Consider the following 25,491-nt stretch of genomic DNA (forward strand, 5'->3'; position numbering starts at 1 on the left):
TTTCATTTCACAATAAAGTTAATAGTCACATTATGTTTGATATTATTATGTTTTATTAACTACACCACTGGTTTTTTAACCCGCGCCGCCTAGTGGTTAAAGCACGTTATTGAATTTTGAGAGTAGCCTACATACACAATATAAAATATCAAGAAGACACTGTAGTGATCTCTAAAACAGTTGAGTGCAGGACGTCCAAAGATATTAACAGGAGGATGCAAAACAGACCAACTAGGCTTTATTTAAACATTAAACATTACTTTAAGTTAAGGTCTTCTTGAATAAGAAAAAAACGTTGGGGTTATCCACAGATAAATATGAATTCTGACAAAGTACTTAACGTCCAATATATTGCATAGTTTATTTTGGCACTTGACAATCACCTTCCCTGAATTTGAGGCAGGTGCAACTAAAGTCTGCTTTAAGGGTTGTTTATATTTCACATCATTAATCACAATCTGCAAAGGAACTAAAATAAATGTAGTGGAGTAAAAATACCAGGTTAACCTCTGAACTGTAGTGGAGTAGAACAAAGTAGTATGCTGCTGTAACAAAAACATTTCCCAACTTGGGATCAATAAAGTATATCTTATCTTAAGATGATCGATGGATGCTGCCATATTTGCTAAATGTGCTGTCCAATTCCAGTTTTGGAAAGTCTGCCGTGGCTCCATTCCATTTCAAAGAGCTGTGACGCTCAGCGTAACCTTGCCGCACTGCCACTCCAACATCCAATCACAGGGCTTGATGACTAATCACGAGGTTTGTAAAGCAAGGCGGATGTTGTAGTCCCAAACGATAGCTGGGGATTCTGGGTAGTGTAGTGTCTTCAGAAACTGTAGTGTCAAAACTCCTATTTGTTTCTCTGAATCGAAGGTTAAAAACACAAAAGCATTGTACACCATTTAAACCAATCAATATTGTGTAATTAACAAGGATAAACTGATGTTTTCTAGTGGATGAGTAATGCAGATATCACTGTGTAATCATTTGACAGTGAGGGAATATATCCGGTTTTATTGTGAAAACTTAGAGACCGGAAAAACAGTTTTCACCCACGCTAACTTTGCATGGAAGCTGCATACACGTTATCCTGGCGAGACCTCAGATCATCTTCGTAATATCTATCAAACTATAGATCCTACACATCCACTGGACGTGGATTCTAAGAGTACAATATACACTTCTTGCTAGAAATCTAATCAAAAAGCATTTTAATGGCCAAACTATTCCACAATTTAGGATTTTCCAGAGAGGGTTATTTGTGAATAAACGGGAGCATGTTGTTTCTTACACGACCACACTTTAAAACGTGGCTCTGGGTCGTAATCTAAGGTGCTTCAACAATCGACCTATTTGGTCGTTTTTTGTAGGAGGGCAGGCTGGTCTGTTTCTAAGGCCATTTTATTTTTGGTAGTCTGATCATTTCAACAAGAGAATAGAATCAAACTGAAAACATCGTAGATATGTTCTAGATACATGAAGCAGATTAATGAACAGTGAAACTCGCTCATGGACTTTAAGGTGAATACTTTAAGAAAAGGTTTTCCCACACTCTTTGTAGGAGCCATTTTATGGGTGTTGTTGGTGTCTCAGTTTACCTTATTTATATGAATAGTGCAATATCAGGGTATATGCAGGAATCCTGAAGTCACATTTAATACCTTTTAAGACCTTTTTTAAGACCCTTTCCATACATTTTAAGACCTCATCGCAACTTGGAGTTCTAACCGGTTACCTTGGCGACACTTTACCTCACATCTCTATATTGATTAGCTAAACAGAGTGCAGACAGACGACTGAAGCCTCCTCTCCATGAACTTCAACCTCTCTGTGAAGGTCAGGGTTAATGCAGGATGCTGCTTTGTTGCTTCTGTACTCTGTGCTCTTTCATTCCAGTCAAACTCCTCAGAAACCATTAGAAACCATTAGAAACCAGTATTTGACCAATAAACAAAACAATTGACAAAACTTTGAACTATGAAATATATGAAACTTTGGTGAGCTTCAGCGGGGTAATGCCATATAGGAGCTCCCTCACAAATACCCAGGGGTTCAATTGGGCTGGGGCTGTCCGGGGCTAAGCCCGGCACATAGGACGATGCTCTGACGTCATCACCCTCACACATTTGTCTACAAAAAACGATATATATGTTAAGAATTTTCTCGTTCTTAATATAGACTATATTTAGGGTCGATATGTGTTGACCTTACTTTAAAATAGCAGATCTCTGTGACCGGATATCGTTTGGCTTAGACCCCGGCCCCACGAGGACGCATACAGTAAAACGCAAACGCAAAAAAGCCTTCCGTTCACACGCATTCGATTCATTAACGCGTCCGTTCACATTAGACCGCTGGAAACGCTGTAGTACATATGCCAGGCCTGTAAGTGGCGCTGCTGCCGCCACAAAATACACCAAAAGCAGCGAAGAAGTCCCCAGAGCATGGTTGCCCTTCTGTTTATTCTCCGTGGTGGACGGCGTGTTCTCCTGCTGTATATCTCTCAGGTATACCCCCCCCCCCCCCCACCGAGCGGAGCAAGGCAACGAAACTTAAAATAAGAAGCAGCATTTTATGGCACGCTATGCATGGGGCCACCTTGAGGGGGACATGTTGTTTCAGTAAATTAAAGGGTGTTTCTTGTTGTCGTTGCTGTGGACCTTCTTAATACCTTGGAAAATGCCGTCTAATACTTTTTAATAGCCTTAATTTTTGCTAAATTGATTTATCAACTTTTAATACTTTTTAAGACCCCGTGGACACCCTGAATGTTATTTTGAACACTTGGTGGTGGGGTGTATAAAAGGGGTCATAGGTGACAGGAGAGGAAGTGGACACAGGAGGAAGAGCATACCGATTCTACCAGACGGCCAGCCCAGACGATGCTCATACTACAACTATTGACACAGTGTACTTAAACCTTGGTATGTAAAGCAATGAAACAGCGCGCTGTCGGCAGACGGACAGAAAACGAAACAGTGAACATTAGGCCTGTCAATTCTGACGTTACGTCAACAGATGGCGCTGTTCTCACAGAATCAGCCCATGCAAACACAGTGTTAAATTGAGCGAAATGAGGAATGGCTAAAATGCATGATCTGTTTGGTATTTTGAAAAATAAAAAGTATAAATATGCCTTATATAGGTATGGTCCTACACTATATTATTCAAATATAGCATGATAGGTCCACTTTTAAAGGAACAGTGAACATTATGCCTGTCAATTCTGACGTTACGTCAACAGATGGCGCTGTTGGGATGGGATCTGTAATGGAAAAAAGGATTACCCAACACAAGGCCAATAGATGGGAATTGTTTATTGTAAACTGTGAAAACAACAAAATATGCTTAATTGCGGCTCCTACACTCTTAGAACCACTATGGTTTTTCTCCTGAGTGAACACGAAGATGTCTTTTGAGAGCACTTGATGTAGTGAAAGTTTTCCCACACTCTTCACACCAGTAAGGTTTTTCTCCTGAGTGAATACGGTGATGTGATTCTAGAGAACCTGATGTAGTGAAAGTTGTCCCACACTCTTCACACCAGTACGGTTTTTCTCCAGTATGAATACGTTGATGTGTTTTGAGAGCACCTGATTGAGTGAAAGTTTTCCCACACTCTTCACAGCTGTAAGGTTTTTCTCCAGTGTGAATACGTTGATGTATTTTGAGATCACCTGATTGAGTGAAAGTTGTCCCACACTCTTCACAGCTGTAAGGTTTTTCTCCAGTATGAATACTTTGATGTGTTTTGAGATGACCTGATGTAGTGAAAGTTGTCCCACACTCTTCACAGCTGTAAGGTTTTTCTCCAGTATGAATACGTTGATGTGATTTGAGAGCACTTGATTGAGTGAAAGTTGTCCCACACTCTTCACAGCTGTAAGGTTTTTCTCCAGTATGAATACGTTGATGTATTTTGAGATTACCTGATGTAGTGAAAGTTGTCCCACACTCTTCACAGCTGTAAGGTTTTTCTCCTGTATGAATACGTTGATGTATTTTGAGAGCACCTGATGTAGTGAAAGTTGTCCCACACTCTTCACAGCTGTAAGGTTTTTCTCCAGTATGAATACGTTGATGTATTTTGAGAGCACCTGATCTAGTGAAAGTTGTCCCACACTCTTCACAGCTGTACGGTTTTTCTCCCGTGTGAATATGCAGGTGGCTCTTTAAAGGTCCAGATGCTGTAAAGGATTTGTCACATTGCTGACAGCTGTGACGTCTCTCTCTTCCTTTCGGTTTCTAGAACAGACGGACAGAGAAAGAGAGAAAGTCAATCTAAAAAGCATAAATACACAAGTTAACACAATAAAAACTCACTTAATATAAACCTTGAGTTAACAAAATACTACTTAACATCTGTTTGTGTTTATTATATTTGATACAGTAATACAGCAATATTCTAACCAAAGTATATACCAGAGGTGGGGGACTCGAGTCACATGACTTGACTCGAGTCACATGACTTGACTTGCCTATTTTTTGACTTGAGACTTGCTTGACTAACATTGATAAAAGACTTGACTTTGACTTGGTATTCATGACTTGAGACTTAGGCTTGAGACAGATGACTCGAAAGGACTTTACTTTTTAAAATAGAATATTTGCATTTGTATTGTACGAAGCACTTAGAGGGCAATGAAAGAAAAAACAGAGAGAGAAAGTCTCTTCTCGTTCGCAGGAGAAAGTAGGAAGTGGAGCGCACAGGAGACAGCCGTTTCATTGCAGACTGTTATGTTTATGTGGGGAAATACATACATTATTTGAGATAGATTTCAAACTCGGACTTCATTTTAGGGACATTTCGGCCAGGGGTGTAGAGTTATTTGTTCAAGCACCGGATCGGCAAAACAGGAGAGTCTGTGAACCAGTCTGCCTTGACCTATGTATTCATGTCTGTGACTCTCACAGTATCTGCTGCCCACAGCTGCTTCATAGAAGAAAAACCTCCTTCACTTCATGAAATCTCTGCAGCACCAGGAGGCAGCTGATGTGTTTTACACACACACACACACACACACACACACACACACACACACACACACACACACACAACACACACACACACACACACACACACACACACACACACACACACACACACACACACACACACACACACACACACACACACACACACACACACACACACACACACACACACACACACACAACACACACACACACACACACACACACACACACACACACACACACACACACACACACACACACACACACACACACACACACACACACACACACACACACACACACACACACACACACACACACACACACACACACACACACACACACACACAATTACCTGTTTTATGATTTCAGAGCCCAAATGATCAGACAGGAAAGTGCTATTGCAGGAATAGAAATTAGTCAACAAAAACATGTTATTAGCCTTTTCGCAGACGACGTCATGATCACGCTGAAAGATCCAGTAAGCTCCTTTATAAAGCTAATATTCAGGGTACAAATTAAACATATCTAAAACTCAAATCCTTATGTTTAACTGCGCTCCAAATCAACAACTAAAAGAATTACATTTAAACTGGGAAGCTAAATCAATTAAATACTTAGGAATAAACATAACCAAACATGTACAAAGCTGTACCAAAGCAACTATGAATGTATTGACAAAGATATAAGGAAAGATTTCGAAAAATGGTCAACTTACCCGATGAGTTTTATTGACAGGATAAATACAGTGAAAATGAATATTCTACCACGCTTGTTGTATTTATTTCAATCCTTGCCGATAAATATACCGCAGACTCAGTTCCAAAGCTGGGATAAGCTTATATCAAGATTCATATGGGGGGGTAAAAGACCTAGGATAAGATATACCACACTGCACCTGCCTAAAGAAAGAGGGGGACTGGCACTTCCAAACTTAAAGGAATATTATCATGCAGCACAACTACGTCCTCTCATTTACTGGTGCAACTCCGATTATATAGCCCGCTGGAAAGACATCGAAATACTTACATATGAGTCCCCAATTCAACCACTCATAGGGCAAAGAGAAATACCTCCCCATATTAAAGAAAAGGGAGACCTAGACCCAATAACAACATTTACACTAGAAAAATGGTATTCTATTATTAAACAATTGAAATTGGGAAGGGAACTTGGACTATTAAACTGGATAGCCTATGACAAAGGATTCAAACCAGGAAGCTGTAGATTCAAGCAATGGACAGAACAGGGTTTAACAGCCATATGCACGGTTATCCAGAAGGGAGAAATGAGAAGCCTTCAAGACCTGAATAACCTCTTTGACCTAGAGAACAAAGACTTATTCAGATATATGCAAATGAGGGACTACTATACAAAAAAGGTTAAGAAAAATGAAGATGACATACAACCTATTGTAAAGATTATTGCACGAGCTTACCATGATGATGTTCGCAAAGTTGTGTCAACCCTGTATTCGTGCTTGATGGAAGCCAAAAAAGATTCAACACTATGTAAAAACTAAATGGGAAAAATAACTAAACGAAAGGATCTCAGATGAGATGTGGTATGATATGTGGAAAATGCACCAGACCACACAGTCACACGACCACACACAGTCACACGACCACACACAGTCACACGACCACACACAGTCACACGACCACACACAGTCACACGACCACACACAGTCACACGACCACACACACAGTCACACGACCACACACAGTCACACGACCACACACAGTCACACGACCACACACAGTCACACGACCACACACAGTCACAAGACCACACACAGTCACACGACCACACACAGTCACACGACCACACGACCACACACAGTCACACGACCACACACAGTCACACGACCACACACAGTCACACGACCACACACAGTCACACGACCACACACAGTCACACGACCACACACAGTCACACGACCATACACAGTCACACGACCACACACAGTCACACGACCACCACACAGTCACACGACCATACACAGTCACACGACCAACACAGTCACACGACCACACACAGTCACACGACCACACACAGTCACACGACCACACACAGTCACACGACCACACACAGTCACACGACCACACCAGTCACACGACCACACACAGTCCCACACACAGTCACACGACCACACAGTCACACGACCACACACAGTCACACGACCACACACAGTCACACGACCACACAGTCACACACCCACACAGTCACACGACCACACACAGTCACACGACCCACACACAGTCACACGACCACACACAGTCACACGACCACACACAGTCACACGACCACACACAGTCACACGACCACACACAGTCACACGACCACACACAGTCACACGACCACACACAGTCACACGACCACACAACGACCACACACAGTCACACGACCACACACAGTCACACGACCACACAGTCACACGACCACACACAGTCACACGCACACGACCACACACAGTCACACGACCACACACAGTCACACGACCACACACAGTCCCACGACCACCACACAGTCACACGACCACACAGTCACACTACCACACACAGTCACACGACCACACGACCACACACAGTCACACGACCACACACAGTCACACGACCACACAGTCACACGACCACACACAGTCACACGACCACACGACCACACACAGTCACACGACCACACACAGTCACACGACCCACACACAGTCACACGACCACACACAGTCACACGACACACACAGTCAACGACCACACGACCAACACAGTCACCACGACCACACACAGTCACGACGACCACACAGTCACACGACCCACACAGTCACACGACCACACGACCACACAGTCACACGACCCACACACAGTCACACGGACCACACAGTCCACACGACCACCACAGTCACAGTACACACGACCACACACAGTCACCACGACGACACACACAGTCACACGACCACACACAGTCACACGACCACACACAGTCACACGACCACACACAGTCACACGACCAAACACGACCCACACACAGCCACACGACCACACACAGTCACACGACCACACACAGTCACACGACCACACACAGTCACACACAGTCACACGACCACACACAGTCACACGACCATACACAGTCACACGACCACACACAGTCACACGACCACACAGTCACACGACACACGACCACACACAGTCACACGACCACACACAGTCACACGACCACACGACCACACACAGTCACACGACCACACACAGTCACACGACCATACACAGTCACACGACCACACACAGTCACACGACCACACACAGTCACACGACCACACGACCACACACAGTCACACGACCACACACAGTCACACGACCACACACAGTCACACGACCACAGTCACACGACGACACACAGTCACACGACCACACACAGTCACACGACCACACACAGTCACACGACCATACACAGTCACACGACCACACACAGTCACACGACCATACACAGTCACACGGATGGAGAGAATCTCTGTGGAAAAACCAAATTCGTTTTTTTTACACACCCAAAATCACTAGTAAACAAACAAACACTCAACAATCATGCTGGAGACTTTGTAAACATCAGGAACCTCACCATACACCTGTGTTTTGGAGCTGCAGTAAAATGCAACCTTTCTGGGACTGTGTACACTCTGTTATATGCAAGGTATTAGGCTATAGAATCCCTCGAACATGTGTGGTATTATACCTGGGACATATGGAAGGATCTGTACATGTCGGAGATCAATACCTGATCAAGATCCTCCTAGCTGCTGGAAAGAAGGCTATCACTAAAAACTGGCTAAAGGCGGAAACACCAAGCTACAGACAATGGGTTAATATTATTGGTGATATCCTAATAATGGAGAAAATCACATACAAGTTGAAAGTAATGGAAGACACATTTCTTAAGGGCTGGGAAAAATGGTTACGGTACATAACAAATGAGTCATAAAAAACAAGTAATATTTGATAACTATGTAGATCGTCTCCGTACAGGCACTGTTCTCTCTGAAATGTAATATTTGTTGTGTGTAATTGTACCTTGTGAAAAAATAAATTAAAGAAAGTTTAAAAAAAATAAAATTTAAAAAAAAAAGATTACAAATTACATAAAGAATACGTGAAAAAATTAAGTAAAAAAAATAAAATACATATATATTACCTGTTTTATGATTTCAGAGCCCCACTCTCCATTGTTGTTAATGTTGAAAATAAAACTCTAGTTTCATAACCACTGTCTTTTAACTGATTTAAACTGGGGTTATTCATCAGGATTTCGTAGGACTTGACTTGCTTGACTCTCACCCCAGTAACTTGAGACTTGCACATGTATGACTTACTCCCACCTCTGGTATACAGGAGACAGAGGGAGACGGCATCCTGTCACTGCGAGTCTCAGTATGCTCCGTTCCTCTTGTGTTTTGTTTTTTTGTCTAAACTTTGTTGTGTCTGTATGAAACGTCATTTTGAGAGACCATGCTTTTGATCCTGTGGATTACATTTGCCTTCTGCAGACCATGTCTGGCCATTCAACTTTCCATGACACACCTGAGTGACAGCACGAACAGGTATGGTGAGGAGCCCCGGCCTCTACGCTGCTACAGACGCGAGGCAATGCTAGAGCTACAATGCGATCGGCCTCCTACGAATACACAAAGCCACCTGTGCTCTTCGTTATTGGATGAAATCCCTCGGGAGCCGCTTAGAAACACCAGGAAAAAGAGACGAGGAAGGAGACGAGGCGTTCAGAATATGGCGGAGATTCAGCCGGCCACCACTTCCATCCATCATTCTCACAAACCTGCGCTCATTGAGCAACAACGTGGACACACTAAGGACATACACAAGGTACTGTCATGAATTTCTCGAGGCCTCTTTATTATGTTTCACGGTAAGTTGGCTCCAATCTACGATGCCTGAATCTCTCTCTGAAGTACCCGGACTCACCCTTGTTCGAGCAGACAGGGATGCGAACTCGGGGAAAACCAGAGGAGGTGGTATTTGTGTGTATATTAATGATCTGTGGTGCCGATCATACTCAGTAGAATGTAAAACCTGCAATCCCAACGTAGAAATTCTCGGCATGACGTTAAGACCCTTTTATCTGCCTAGAGAATTCGGGTGTATTTTACCGTTTGTTGTTTACGTGCCTCCCAGCGGCAGAGGACACTGTGTTCACGAGCTGCAACTCAGCCACCCCGATGCACCGGCAATAGTGCTCGGGGACATGAAGCAATGTCGCCTGGAGACTGTGTTACCTGGGTTCCAGCAGTGTGTTAGGGATCACAGCAGGAAAGACAATATCCTGGACAAATGCTTTGTTAATGATAAAGGAGCCTATGTGTCTAAATACAGACCACCAATACTGAACTCTGATCATAGTGCTGTGAATATGATACCAGTGTATAAGACCAACCTCAAGGGAACCAGAAAAGAAAGTAATAAATCATATGTGACTAAGGACATAAAACAAAGACTATGGAGCACTTGAACAGACAGAGAAAGAACTGAAAGTCAAATTGAGGGAATCAAAACACACAGAGAGCTTTTGGGAAATGCTTTTGAAGCCAAAGACCCCAAAAAAGTGTGGGACACCATGAGAACCGTGACAGGAATGACCTCTTCAGCTAAACCTATTGTGATGGACAAGACATACTTGATCCATACCAATTTGCCTATAAGCAAGGGGGTGGTACTGCTGCTACTCTGGTTCACATCATCACTAAACATTTAGATAAACGTCACACCTATGCAAGAGCCCTCTTCCTAGACTTCTCAGCAGCAACACAATACAAGCAGACATCTTGGTGTCAAAAATGGAAGTAAATCCATACCTGATTTACTGGTATGCCGCTTTCCTCACCAGTAGAGAGCAACTTGACCAAACCCTGTCATCTGCAATCACAACCAATGTAGGGCCCCCCAGGGCTGCGGGAGTTCAGCTGTGCTCTTAGCTTCTTTTAGCTTCTTTTGATGACTTTACTGAACTGCTGTCTATAGTGTGTTTTGACTTTGACCGTCTAGTCATTGTTGGTGATTTTAACATCCATGTTGACAACCCCCAGGACAGAGGGGCTAAAGAACTGTTTTGTGTTCTTGATAACTATGGACTGACTCAGCATGTGACGGAGCCCACGCACAATAAGGGGCACACTCTGGACTTAATGATCTCAAAGGGTCTGAATATCTCTGAGGTTGTGGTGACTGATGTTGCGCTCTCTGATCATTCCTTTGAGAGCTCTATTTCTGTTCACACAAATGTTCAAAAAGAGGTAACCACAAAGCCATATTTAACTGAAAACACTAGGGAAATGTTTACTCAAAATGTTTCTTCCACACTTGCCCCTGCTAACATCTCAGTAAATGAGCTAGTAGATTATTTTAATTAAAAAATAACTAAGTTAAAGGAAGTGACTGGGAAGAAAAGATCTCCATGGAGAAAGGCCATGACCGTGAGAACAGCAAAAAGAGAGTGTCGAAAAGCTGAACGTAGGTGGAGAAAAACAAATCTCCAGGTTCACTTTGAAATCTATAAAGAAAGACTTGGCTTTTATCATTTGGAATTGTAAATTGCACGACAGTCTTTCTTCTCTGACATCATTGCCAAAAACAAAAACAATGCACGTGCCTTGTTTGCTACCGTCGACAGACTAACTAACCCCCCAGTGTCAGTACCCCCCCCATTCAGAAAATCAGACCAGCAGTCAGAGCCTCTGCATCAGGTACAGCAGATGTGTTGTCTCTGTGTCCACCTAAAATCAATACAAACACCATGACACAGTTCCATCAGATTAATGATAAAAACCTAGAGGACATTATTCAACTTCTGAAATCCTCCTCCTGCTGCCTTGATATTATTCCAACAGGGTTTTTCAAAGATGGTTTTCCTTGCATGGCCTCAGATCTACTTCACACCTCATTCACACCAACGGTGTTTCAGGGCCGGTTCGGAGCTGGAGCTTGAAAAGCACCGGGTTTTCCAGTTCACACTTGCGGCTTTCACACCAGCGCTTTTCCCTTTCTAGCTCCAGGCTAGAGCTTTTCTGGTTCAGCTCCGGTTTCCCTTTTCTGCTCCCGCTCTGTTCACACCGCCCAGCACCCGACTGGTGCTGCCGCTGCTGCGTCATGACGTCACCATTTACATCGCTGACTTGCTCCCCAACGGCATTACGGCGCTCACAACAACAACAACGGGGAACTGCGTCGGGTCGATGATCGTGTTGCTTTTAATCACACGAAGCCAGAATAAATTAATAACGACTTCTCCAACCTTATACTTTGCTCCAGAGTGCCGTGGTTCATTGTTTATTAATGTGTTTCTGCAGCATTTACCGACCGCTGCAGTGTTGGCTGCTCTTCCACGGGAGTTTATTCTCCTCCGTTAGCTCCCGGTTAGCTCACACTGCAGCGGCCGCTCTAAAGTATTCACTGTCCGACTCACACAAGCAGCTGATACATATCCCCAGTTCCCCTTAGCCTAAGTGAATGTATGTCAGTCTGAATTGACGCTGTTTGGTATCACAACGCTGTTATGAACGTTTCTCTGGTATAAAATGGGTGATGTTAGCATAGCAACCGAAGCTAAACTGACTACTTGCTATTGCTATCCTATTGTGGCATAAACCGTTTTCTACAGGCACATTTTACCGGCGTATTTTTATTATGATTCTACTTGTGATAGTCGGACACGACAACCTGTGCAGCCCATGTATTGATTCCATCCGATAGCTGCTATAATACAAAACAACACGTCTGCCTCTCTCCACAATGATCAATAACAGTGAACGGATGGTCAAAGTAAGGCACAAATAAACAGAATGACACGAAGCCTGGTGAGTTAGCAGAAACCTATCTGTTATTGCTATAGCCAAATTTAAGGAAGAGATTCCACCAATACTTAACTCGATAGCATGTCTGCATGTAAGGGAGGAAACTTATACAAAATGTACACCACCCCAAATTGATCATGTTGTTGATAGTGCTACAGATGCGCTGCGAATAAAATTAGACTCTGTTGCTCCTTTGAAAAAGAAGAAAATAAAACAACTTAGATTAGCTCCATGGCATAATGCCGAAACCCGCAAAATAAAGCAAAAGTCGAGACAACTTGAAAGGATATGGCGTTCCACTAAACTTGAAGAATCTCGTTTAATTTGGCATATTACTCTCAATGAATATAAGAAAGCATTGCGTAAAGCGAGAGCAGCCTACTACTCTTCATTAATAGATGAGAATAAGAATAATGCAAGATTTCTTTTCAGCACTGTAGCCAGGCTGACGGAAAGCCACAGCTCGATTGAGCCTTCTATTCCCATAGCACTCAGTAGTAATGATTTTATGTGCTTTTTTAACAATAAAATTGTTAATCTTAGAAACAAAATTAATGACCTCTTGCCTTTGACCAGTATAGTGTTATCAACAGCTCCCGGAAACCTAAGTTCTAATATTACACTAGATAGTAAACTAGAATGCTTTTCAGCCATAAACCTTGAACAATTAAATTCAATGATTCTCTCTTCGAAACCATCAACGTGTATGTTAGACCCAATTCCAACTAAGCTGTTGAAGGAAGTGTTTCCATTAATTAGCACTTATTTATTAAATATTATGAATATGTCTTTATTATCAGGCTATGTTCCACAATCATTCAAAGTAGCAGTGATAAAACCGCTTCTTAAAAAGCACAACCTCGATCCAGAGGTTTTAGCCAACTATAGACCTATTTCTAATCTTCCGTTCCTCTCAAAAATTCTTGAGAAAGCGGTCGCTAAACAGCTGTGTGATTACTTAAAAAACAATGATTTATTTGAAGCTTTTCAGTCTGGCTTTAGAACACATCATAGCACAGAGACAGCTCTGGTTAAAGTCACAAATGACATTCTAATAGCCTATGACAAGGGACGTGTCTCTATTCTTGTTTTGCTCGATTTCAGTGCTGCATTTGATACTATCGACCATAATATCTTATTGCAAAGACTAGAGCACTTAGTTGGCATACAGGGAACTGCTTTAGGCTGGTTTAGGTCCTATCTATCTGAACGCTCTCAGTTTGTACGTGTCAATGATTCATCTTCCACGCAAACCAAAGTTAGCCATGGAGTGCCACAGGGCTCAGTGCTCGGACCTATTTTGTTCACATTATATATGCTTCCGTTAGGCAATATTATAAGGAATCATTCTGTACATTTTCATTGTTATGCGGATGATACTCAACTATATTTATCAATCAAGCCTGATGAAATTAATCATCTAAATAAAATTCAAGACGGCCTTAAGGACTTAAAAACGTGGATGACCTTAAACTTTTTGATGTTAAACACGACCAAAACTGAAGTTATTGTACTTGGCCCGAAGAATCTACGAAACAAATTATCTAAGGATATACTAACTATGGATGGCATTACATTGGCCTCCAGTGAGACTGTAAGGAATCTTGGTGTTATATTTGATCAGGATTTATCCTTTAACGCCCACATAAAATCAATTTCAAGGACCGCCTACTTCCATCTAAGTAACATTGCAAAAATCAGGCATATCTTGCATCAAAACGATGCAGAGAAACTAGTCCATGCATTTGTTACTTCAAGGCTGGATTATTGTAACTCTTTATTATCAGGGTGTACCAAGAAGTCAGTCAAGTCGCTTCAGCTGATTCAAAATGCTGCAGCTCGTGTACTAACCAGAGTTAGGAAAAGGGACCACATTACTCCTGTTCTGGCTGCCTTACACTGGCTCCCTATAGAACACAGGATATAATTTAAAATTATTCTTCTCGCCTACAAAGTCCTTAATGGGCAGGCGCCATCTTACCTTAAAGAACTCATTATACCCTACTGTCCTACTAGGGCATTGCGTTCCAAGAATGCAGGGTTGTTGGTTGTTCCTAGAGTCTCTAAAAGTACAATGGGAGCCAGAGCCTTTTCTTATCAAGCTCCACATTTGTGGAATCAGCTTCCAGTTTGTGTTCGGGCGGCAGACACCCTATCCGTTTTTAAGAGTGCGCTTAAGACCTTCCTTTTTGATAAAGCTTATAGTTAGGGCTGATTAGATTCAGCCCCTAGTTTTGCTGATATAGGCTTAGTTTGTCGGGGGACATCTTACTTCTTCCTTCTCTCTGTCTATACCTGTGTACTCTCATGTTCCGATTAACCCAGCTTCCCCAAATGTCTTTCTTTTTGGTGTCTATATACGCCGGGATCCGGAGTCATGGATGATCCTGCGCTCCTCTGTCCTGGATCGCGAGCCCTGGATCTTGAGTCGTGGCTGTGGTCCTGGATCATAGGTCCTGGATGGATATCCTCGTGGATTCATCTTCCTATTATACACACATGCATTTCCAAACATTTGGACTACCTACACTCTAAAAAACAGTGGGTTATTTCATCTACCCAACCATGGGGTTATGAAATGTTTAACCCATTCTGGGTTATTAATATGGTATTGGGTTATTTTTGTGCAACCCAAGTACTGGGTCAAAATATTTTTGTCTACCCAACCATTTGGTTATGAAATGTTTAACTCATTCTGGGTTATTTATATGGTATTGGGCAGGGGCGGCGGGTGCTGTAGCGGCTAGGGAAGGCTAAGCCTTCCCAAATATTTGTGTCACTGCATCCTGGTAAAATACAAATATAGGCTAATGTATAATGTCTGTGTCTTTGACATTAGCGCTGCTAGCCACCCGCTAGCCCTGTACTACGAAGCCAGTTCAACATACCCTGGATATGTTTGAGTAACAAACAAACAAACGAGATCTCGCTAAGCGGTCCTACGACGCTGGTTATCAACTCGGTAAATCAAGCCAGGGTTTCTCTCACCAGATCTGACTTTAATTACATTTGACTCGAGTGTTTCGTGAACATAATGTATTGCTTAAAATAATACTTCTGCATACAGTATGTGACACTGTAAGTGTTGCACGGCCAGATATGGCTGGAGAAGCTGACTCAGATAAGGAAATATATGATATATTATAATATTATATGATCGATGATCTGATTGATGATGTAATATGAATGATAAGTGCGACACGTCGGCGTCTTCTCTGCATACGGCAGTTTAAACTGTATTTCCTTTATCCTGTAATATGACTTGAGAGATTTAAACTCTGCACACTGAGTTGATCTCTTTTCTATAGATGCCGGAGGCGGGCAGCGTCAGGTAAAAAAAGTGATTAAGCCTTTCCAAACCTGAGCCTCACGCGCCGGCGCCGCCTATGGTATTGGGTATTGGTTTGCATGAATCGCAACCATTTCACATGTATTAGATTCATTCATGTTGAGATAAACTGAGACAAAGGGATTAGGGTATATCTGATTCCCACTCCAGAGCAGAAGGTGGCGGTATAACCACCAATAAACTGGATACCAACCAGTCTATGATACCAACTAATGTAAACAGAGACAAAAATCAATCTACTTTTAAATGTTCACGGTTGTAAAGATGTGAAACAACAAACATGGCTTGAACAATAAGGCATGCTACATTATTGACTGCTCTTGGACACTTCCATGGATGTATTAAGAGAACTCTGCCATGGTTTGATTTTGACCGCGATCTGGCGGGAAAGGGTTTCCCCTGCATCCTGTGTGCACTCGCGATATTTGGGCATAACCGTAAACTTAACCATCATCATCGCGAGAGAGGATCATTGAGACAAGAAAGACCGTTGGCGAAAGTTGGAGGAGGTAAGCAGAACACATTGTCATCTAACTGTGAAGCTGTTAATAAATGTCATCAACTGCTAGTCCATGAGCGATATTGTGGTAACGTTGATAGTTAATTTGTTATTTAGTGTTATTTTTTATCTCACTTAAAAAGCCGAATGAGCCGACAAACATGCTAAAGCTAACGTCGTTAACTAGCTAGTCTGTGTAACTGCCAGTTAGGGAGATGGTTCAAATATAGGATATCAGGATTGAAAACTAAAGGACGGTAGCATTACCCTGGGAAAGTTAAACGGAAAGTGTGCTACCCCAGGCGCTTATATATGTCAGTAATATCAGCCCCTTTTACAAAGGAATGTTGCGCCGTTATTCGGCTGCGTCACGTACATTAGCTGCCAAGCTAGCTGCCATGCGGAGCTAGCTGCCATGCGGAGCTAGCTGCCACTGTGGTTTTCGCTCTGCAGTTAATGTTACGTGACGGATGCCGCTCTGCCAGTGTCGGTAGTCGCACTCTCTGTCTGATAAGGGGACTGATAAGGTTTGGTGTAAAAAAAAAGCAGGTTCTCTGTAACTTAACTTTCATTGGTCTCTCAATTTTTCACAGCAATTTGTGACTGCAAAAGTTCCTGTGGCTGCTGTCCGTAGTTGGTTAACTAATCTTGCTCTATTGTGGGTTGACCTGTTTCTAGCAGTCACAAAAGTGTATCACTCTATATAAAAATAAAGGCTTTGATATAACCATAAGTCTGCAGATAAAATACAATGCTAATAACCATAGTAAGTGGGGCTCATGTGTGCTAAATACAACAGGTAATACAAATAAATAAATAGGAGAAGCAGACATTTGTCAGTTTTAGTAGCCTCATCAACTGAATAAATTAGCCCCAGAAGTGAGGTTGAAGTCATGCAAATGTACATTTTATGTTTTGTTTTAATTAAGCTCTTTATGTGTTTTTTGTCTCAGATCAATGGACGATGTTGTGTGTGACACGTTGACACAGTGGCAGTTGACAGACGTTATTGATAGATTTAAAGGTAAGAACATGTTTTTTTTTTTACGTTCACAGCAAGCAGATGGTCTGTATAGCTAGGTAAAGGAATTATTTGAAATGGCATTGACTGCATTGTATTTTATGTTACTGAAAATGCATTTTTATTCCAATAGCTTCCATGTAATTAGCCTCTTATTTTTTGCTGTTCTCCATGGTTTAAATAGATGTCCTTGTTTTTTGTTTTTCAGACGAGGGAATTGACGAGGAGAGTTTTCTTCTTTTAGACGAGGGGACCATCAGCCAATTGATTCCAAAAGCTGGCCCCAGGCTTAAGTTCCTCAAAAAATGTAGAGGACTTGTAAGTATAGTTAGATCACTGCAGATGTGAGAGGCTACACCCCTCCCCCACACACGCATATTCATTCTGAGGATTTGTTCAAATTTGTGAGCAGATGGCATATATTTGCTTTAAATGCAAAAGGCAAATTCCAGGGGATGCCAAGACTCTCTTTCAACATTTACGTGCAGTACATCACGTAAACCATTCATCAACATATTTCCAATGTAGTGAAACTGGTTGTGGTAGAACATTTTCTTTTATAAGGTCTTATAGAAGACACCTATTAAAGGAACATGAAAACCAAAGTGATACTCTCGATGATCCCCTTGAAGGTCCAGCCCAGCCTGTTGACATACAGCTTGCTGAAAATGAGCCTGTACAGGGAGATGAGGAAGTTGAGGATGAATGGGATGAACTAGGGCAAGATGACATGACCAACCGGGTAGCCCTTTTTTTAGCTCATCTGAGGTCTAAACCTTCTGTAATTAGTAAGGATGATCTAAAAAAGGTTAAAGGCGCCATGCATCAATCAGCAGCTCAAATGTGGTGCCTACTTAGGTTGCTGCCGACAATGATAGGTGACCTGGTCCCCATGCATAGCAAGGAATGGAAACTTCTCCTACTGTTACTGTTATGTATGGAGTTCATCTTCTCTCCTTCTCTTACTGTTGAAGCAACACTGTACTTAGCTAAAATCCTTGAAGAGCATCACTCTCTCTTCCTGCAGCTCTATCCTCTTCACCATTTGCTGCCAAAACACCACTTCATGCTCCATTACCCAAGAGCCATTCAAAAGCTCGGACCCTTGACTCAGTTTTGGGCTATGAGATTCGAAGCGAAACACAACTTTTTTAAACGGGTTAGCCATGTAACATGCAACTTCCGAAACATTTGCAAAACCATGGCCTTTCGCCATCAGATAGCGCAGTGCTATAATTTGCTGTGTGGAACTGTGTTGAGCCACAATACAGAAGTTGGTCTAGGGCACACTACCTTTCTGGCCAACATTGAGGGAGTTAAAGACATCGAAAGTGGTCTAACAGGCATTCCCCTTTTCAGTGAATTGTATGAACCAGCCTTGGTTACCTTTAAGGGAACTGCATATCGAGCAGGCATGACTGTATTCCTGTCTTATGACCCAGATGGGGAGCCCCAATTTGGTCTCATAAAGTCCATTTTAGTACTAGACCAAACATCACACACACCAACAATAAAACTTGTTGTACAGAAGTGGGAAACACAATGGTTTGATAGGCATTTCTTTGCATACAGTGTGATTCCCACTCAAGTTTTGGCAGCTGTTGATGTGAGAGAGCTGCTTGATCACCATCCCCTACATGCAGTGAAGTCATTCAGCGAGACTGATGACAGTTTATACATTTCACTGCGCTATAGACTTTTTTAGAAAATCAGCTTACTGCCACCAGGTGTGTGTACAGTAGGTATGACACTTTGTAAATAGCATTTTGACTCGTCAAGTCCATTTTTTCCTGCCATATTTGTTTAGTGGTTAGCTATAAATGCTGCTTAAAAGGTGCCTTTGGACTACAGGGATGATCATGCGATGGAGTACTGGGATGTTTCTGTAAATACTGGGATGGATGTGATAAATTGTACAGTAAGTATTTTTTGTTTAATCTGTCTACATATCGTTGCTGTTGGGCAGAAACCTTGTGTCTCCATATTTAAACTATGTTTTTTATATTTGTAAATGTACTAATTCGTCATAGTGTTGTACAAAAGTAGTTCAAATAGATCTACAAGCTCCCAATGTCAAGAGCTTGTCGATTGGCTATTTCACAATTTTTAAATGTTAAAAATTATAAAAGGAACAATTTTGGACATACACGGTTTCCCACCCGACGGCGACGATGTACAGTAGTAGTCACTGTCAGTTAAGAAGTTACATGTTTGTTTTATATCTTTTTCAATTTGCCGCAGATCTGCATGGTCCAAACTTGTCGCATTTTTCATTCACTCGGGTGAAGGGTTTCTGAGTGGTTTTGTGTCTGCTTAGGGGTCGATATAAACCATACTTTACACAGGTCTCTGAATTTATCAAAACTTTGGCGTGGTGCATATCTCTCACACCATGCATACTGTGTGCAGTCTTCTGAGTCCGCTGGTGTGGTACACTGATTTACATTACTGATGCTCATCCGGCAATTCTAGGTGGCTGTCACTGTTTGTTACATTAACCTGGGTTCTGTTTAGATTGAACCTGCTGTGCCACCTACAAGTCCTGATGTCCAACCAACTGCCACAACTCCACCCTCCATGGAGGACCAAACGGCACCTGTCGTACCAGCGATGATACCTCAAACACTACATATAATTCCACAATTTGTAAGCTCCACTTTTTAAGACTTGGGTTTCACTTTTTTCTTTAATCAACACTAAAGAGTAATAAACGATATCTGTGATGTTGTCCCTTCTTGCAATTTTCTCAGGATATCCGCCAGATTCTCACAGGCTCAACTGAAGGCAAGCTGATCCTGGGGAGCCTTGATGAGGATGTGATCATCCCTTCGCAAAGAAAGTGCCTTGTCCGTATTTTGGTGTCTCACCTCATGGAGAAGTTTGGAGAGAGGTAATTAAAAATAGTGGGTTTTTTTTTCTTGTTTTTAGTGAATGTTATGTTAGTTTGAAAAAGGTATATGAATCTTCTTTCAGGGGAAAAGAATAAGACGGGACACTACTTTCAAGTCTGACCTTTACCTAGACCACCAACATAAACATGCACAACACATGTACCAAAACACACGTTCAGTAGTGTTTTTAATTTATTAGGATGCCTATTAGCTGCAGAATATGCTACAGCCATTATACTGGGGTGCAACACATGTTTTAGAAATACTTAAGATCTAATTTGACTCTGCTGGTAATTTAGTTTTTCTGTGTTTGCAGTCCTACCAGTGAGACAAAAAAGGCCTTGGCTGCAGCTTTGATTCATGGGTTTCCCTCCTTGAAGGACGAGTCGGACTCAAGCAGTGGCTTCGTAAGTAATTAACATTTTATTGAGGAATTGATGCTAAAACAAGTCAGTTGAACACAATATAACTCATCTCCCAGCACCAGAGTACTGGACTTCTGTGCTGTTTGATGCCCGGTGTTGTCAGACAGACATACAGACAAACCCTGTTCTAGATGGCTCAGCCACATGTTGTCGCCACGCTATCAAAATGTGCCTCATCTCTATTCACCAAAGACTTTCATTTCTTGACAGGGATACTGGTTCACCCCAGGACGGAACCGCCGCCCAGCCACTGGATTCCTCGAAGAGAGGCTTCGGAACGTCAGAAAGAGGATGAGAAAACCGGCCAGGTCACAGAGCACGCAGCAGACACCACCACAAAGTAGTGAAGCTAGCACTCGTAGGACATTCATACCAGGTAATCGTTGGAACTGAATAATTTGTTTAAGCAATACAGACATATAATTTGAGATTGTTAATATCCTTATGTGTACTTTTATAGAATGTACCATATCGGAAGAAAGAGCCATACAGTGTAAAGAATGGCTGAAACACAATTCGCAGCCCCTCAACCAGGTGGAGCAATACATGCAGGATACAGCAGTGTACAGGTCAGTAGGAATGCACTGAGGACACTAGCTGCAGCACTCATTCAATGTCATTTTGCCTATGCATGCACCTCATGGTACTGTAGCACCTCAAGTCATTCAAATCTGAACTACAGACTTCTCAAAACAAACTACTACTAGACCTCTCACACCTATGACCTAACCCCTGCTCATTATGATGCTATAGTGGGATGGCTCAGGGGAGGACAGAGTACAGCAACTTGCAATGGGCCTGGTTTTCAAGGGACCAGTGCCATGTACCTGTCAAAATAAAAGGGCACAACACCAGTGGGAGCTCCATTACTCTCTCCCCCCCCCCCCCCATAATCGGCACAAACATGGGGATGAATGCATTTTACTATTATGCTACCAAAATGTGGAACACCCTACCACCAGCCATCAAGAAAGTGCAACTCCTTACCCTCCAAAACTGCCATAAAAGAACACCTGTCTGCAACTGCCCTCAGGGCTTTTTGTGATATCCTTTTAACATTCTTGTACTGCTGTACTTTCTGCAAACTATCAAACAGGGCCAAGTCTTTAAGGGAAAACGGGTGGGACATTCAAGGGATCCGCCAAGAGTTCCCACATCTATTCACTCCAGGCATGGTAAGTTAGGAAGGAGTATATGTTTACATATGATGTGGATGCATTGTTTATAACAATCTTTTATCAGTATGTCAGCTGCCACATTGAATTTTCTTTTTCAATTTTTCATTTAGATTGCACAGGACTTTCAGATCCTACATGGAGAGGCTGCGCCTAAGCTCTTCGAAACCTGGCTACCTTTGTTTAAAGACAAGATCCTGCACCTGGCGAGACGGGAAGGGAAACTTATCTCGTCGCTTGATGGATTAACACCCGGTAATACATTGTTATATTGTACAGCAGACTTTATTTTGCTACTAAATGACCAATACACAGATATGCCATGCCACATATTGATACCTATAAAATTGTCTTCCTACAGATTGTTTGGGGGGAACTTGCTCTGAGCCAGTTACCAACACTGCTTCCACCAACTGTCTACAGGGTTGGCCGAAAAGTGTTCCGGTACACTATCGAGGAGTCTAAGTTGGCCTTCATTGATCATAAGCCTGTAAGTCCCTCTGCATATCTAAAGGGAAATGTTATTCTTTTAATCACTTGAACCCAGCATCCATATTCTTGGGGGGGTGGCGGGGACATTAGCCAAACATGGCAGCTAGATCGGCTATTTTTGGCGAAGAGATTTGGTGAAGATGGAAAACAGTGGTCTAAAGTACAGAGCCAACCCAGGTCCAGTTTAAGTGGTTAAGAATGTGCCTGACTGCCTGTTATTCCTGGGCTCAAGAATAATTCAAAACATTGTTTCTGAATATGCCTGAATAAGACCTTACCCATATGTCCTGTCCCTGGGAAACGATATTTGGCACACCTCTCAGGCGTTCGTTATTCTTGATGGGGAGGCGTTGGAACAAAACACATTGCTTCAGGCAGTAGATGTCTGTTTCAAGGTATTCTATATCTTTGACATCGACTACACAAAGCAGTGTGAAGCTGTATGGAAATTCCTCCAAAATGCAGTGTACGAAATCAAGGGAGGAGAGGAGTCAAAACCTGCTACGTCCTTGCGTGCAGCAATACTTGCTTGCAAGTAGACTTGTGGTCTTGATCCTTTTATTTTCTTCTGCTGGTCCTCCTGTTCTATTCTCTCTCTTCTGCTGCTTGGCTCAGAGTAGGGTTCTATCTGGTTAAATTAAATATTGCTGGATTTGTGAAGTGTGTGTGTGTTATGTTCAAAATACTACCTAATGCTCAAAGTATTTTATGAGCAAGTTGTGTGCTAAAAAAAGAGCTAAATGGTGGAAGCATAAATTGTTAAAATGTTTATTTGCACATCTTATTTCCTGTAGTTCGGATCACCTAAAGGAGCAGTACATTGTTGTGATCATGTTGGAGGATTTTCTTTGTAACGTTTACATAGCCAGTATATGAACCAGTCATTTCTGAAAAAACGTATGTTGCTATTAGTGGTTCTCAAACCAGAGCTTGTAGATCTGCTAATGTGTGTTGTTTACAGGCTGTACTGTACATGCATAAATGTTAAGTTTTGTTTAAAGAAAGTTTTGCACTTTATTGTGAACTGAATATGTTTGCACTTTATTGAACTGTCAATTGTTATAACAATAAAATGAATATTTTTCTAAGATTCCAACATTGTTTAAAAACGTTTATTGCATATTATATTATTTGCATGACCAAATATAGGATGCATTTTAAAAGGGTTTGTAATTTAAATGTTTAAGAGACATGGGTATTGCATTAAAAACATGACGATAATAACTTGTAGAATTAACCCATCGCAGCTATTATGACCCAGCATTTGGGTGTAATATTTAACCCAATTCATGGTAGAATTAACCCAGGGCTGTAATTAATTTGACCCAGCATTTGGATTAAATGTATAACCCATCTGCTGGGTTAAAATACGCAACCCATTTCGTTGGGTCAAATTAACTACTGCTGGGTTGGTCCAATATTGATCCTGGCGTTGGGTTAAAAAACGACCCAAATTGGGTTGTTTTTAACCCAGCATTTTTTAGTGTGTATGTTGCAAATGTATTATCTTTTGAATTTACACACGGCATCTATTGCACGTCTGTCCGTCCTGGGAGAGGGATCCCTCCTCTGTTGCTCTCCCTGAGGTTTCTCCCATTTTTCCCTTTAAACTGTGGGTTTTCTTCGGAAGTTTTTCCTTGTACGATGTGAGGGTCTAAGGCCAGAGGGTGTCGTATTGTCATACTGATATTTTGTACAAACTGTAAAGTCCACTGAGACAAATGTAACATTTGTGATATTGGGCTATATAAATAAACATTGATTGAATCACACGAAGCCTGGTTAGTGTTGCCTGACTTTATAAAGTGTGTTTATAAGCAGGGGTGCACATAACTTTTTTGCCCTGGTTCTCAAAGGAGCACCTGGAGATGTTGCTTGGTGCTCATCCTTAAAATGAAATAAACCGTAACTTTTGAGGGGGTCTTGACTTTATTTGCCAGACACACGGCACTGAACACACATGCAGAGGTGAACACAGAACACACATGCAGAGGTGAACACAAGACAACATTAGCACGATCAGTAATCCTACAAGCTGTCATCACTACCCTCCTCACTGTCTTCCTCTCTGTCTTCCTCTCTGTCAGACATGGTAGCTGATGATGTAAGCCTACTTCTCTCTCTCTGGTTGAGTCTGCGATTAGCTGCTTGCATCCACAAGTCAACAGCTGGGTTTGGGTCGAAAGTCTCTGTTGTCATCTTAGACAAGTGGATGTAATCAAATAAGTATGTGAACATAACCAATAACAAATTAATGTAACTTATTTTATTTGTGTTGTTCATATTTTATTTTACCTTAACATTTATTTATTTATGCATTTTTTTTTATCTCTCCAGTTTTAAAGGATATTTTTGGTTACTGTCCTATGGTATACATTGGAATGATTTTAAACCTGTTTATCCCAATAATTATAAAGGAGTGCCTTGGAAATATGTATTTACATAAATTGTGACCAAACCGTTTGAACTTAGACTAAAGTGAACTATCTAAACACTCGCATCCTTACCTCACTGAGCTGTAGTATCAGCCTCTCAGTCTGACTGGAGAGGACTCTCCCTCCACATTATTGTAGAAACATCTTCTTCTTATATCCGTTAAAGCAGCTAGCACCAGATTCTAATAACAACAGCGCCGGTACCGGGCGGTGCGCCCTTCTCTCTCCCTCGCTCACTCGCATTTTGGCTGTGAGCTGCGGGCGCCAGATAAACCAACATCCCCCATTTTCATCACTTACAACGCCCATCGTACAGGGCAAATGAAACGTGTAACCGGGGTGAAAAGGGTGTTACATTTACTTAATTATGAATATTGT

The 25,491-nt window shown here is 42.0% G+C and overlaps 1 protein-coding gene and 1 long non-coding RNA gene across 2 annotated transcripts; one reads left to right on the forward strand and one right to left on the reverse strand.

Moving 5' to 3' along the window:
* Positions 1-1,385: 1,385 nt before the first annotated feature.
* On the reverse strand, positions 1,386-3,668 carry LOC117562812. Its single transcript, XR_004571625.1, has 2 exons — positions 2,765-3,668; positions 1,386-1,674 (listed from the first exon to the last, which is right to left on the reverse strand). It is a non-coding gene; the product is annotated as an uncharacterized LOC117562812 (long non-coding RNA).
* Positions 3,669-17,115: 13,447 nt separating this feature from the next.
* LOC117562810 lies at positions 17,116-22,630 on the forward strand (the record flags this gene model as incomplete). Its single annotated transcript, XM_034240712.1, has 11 exons — positions 17,116-17,201; positions 17,628-17,698; positions 17,904-18,013; positions 20,210-20,341; positions 20,446-20,585; positions 20,903-20,993; positions 21,222-21,387; positions 21,472-21,580; positions 22,108-22,186; positions 22,300-22,441; positions 22,548-22,630. Coding segments are annotated over exons 1-11 (1,194 nt in total), but the record flags the coding sequence as incomplete, so codon positions are not given.
* Positions 22,631-25,491: the final 2,861 nt, after the last annotated feature.

This window comes from Gymnodraco acuticeps, unplaced genomic scaffold, assembly GCF_902827175.1.
Source record: "Gymnodraco acuticeps unplaced genomic scaffold, fGymAcu1.1, whole genome shotgun sequence".
NCBI classification, from domain to species: Eukaryota; Metazoa; Chordata; class Actinopteri; order Perciformes; family Bathydraconidae; genus Gymnodraco; species Gymnodraco acuticeps.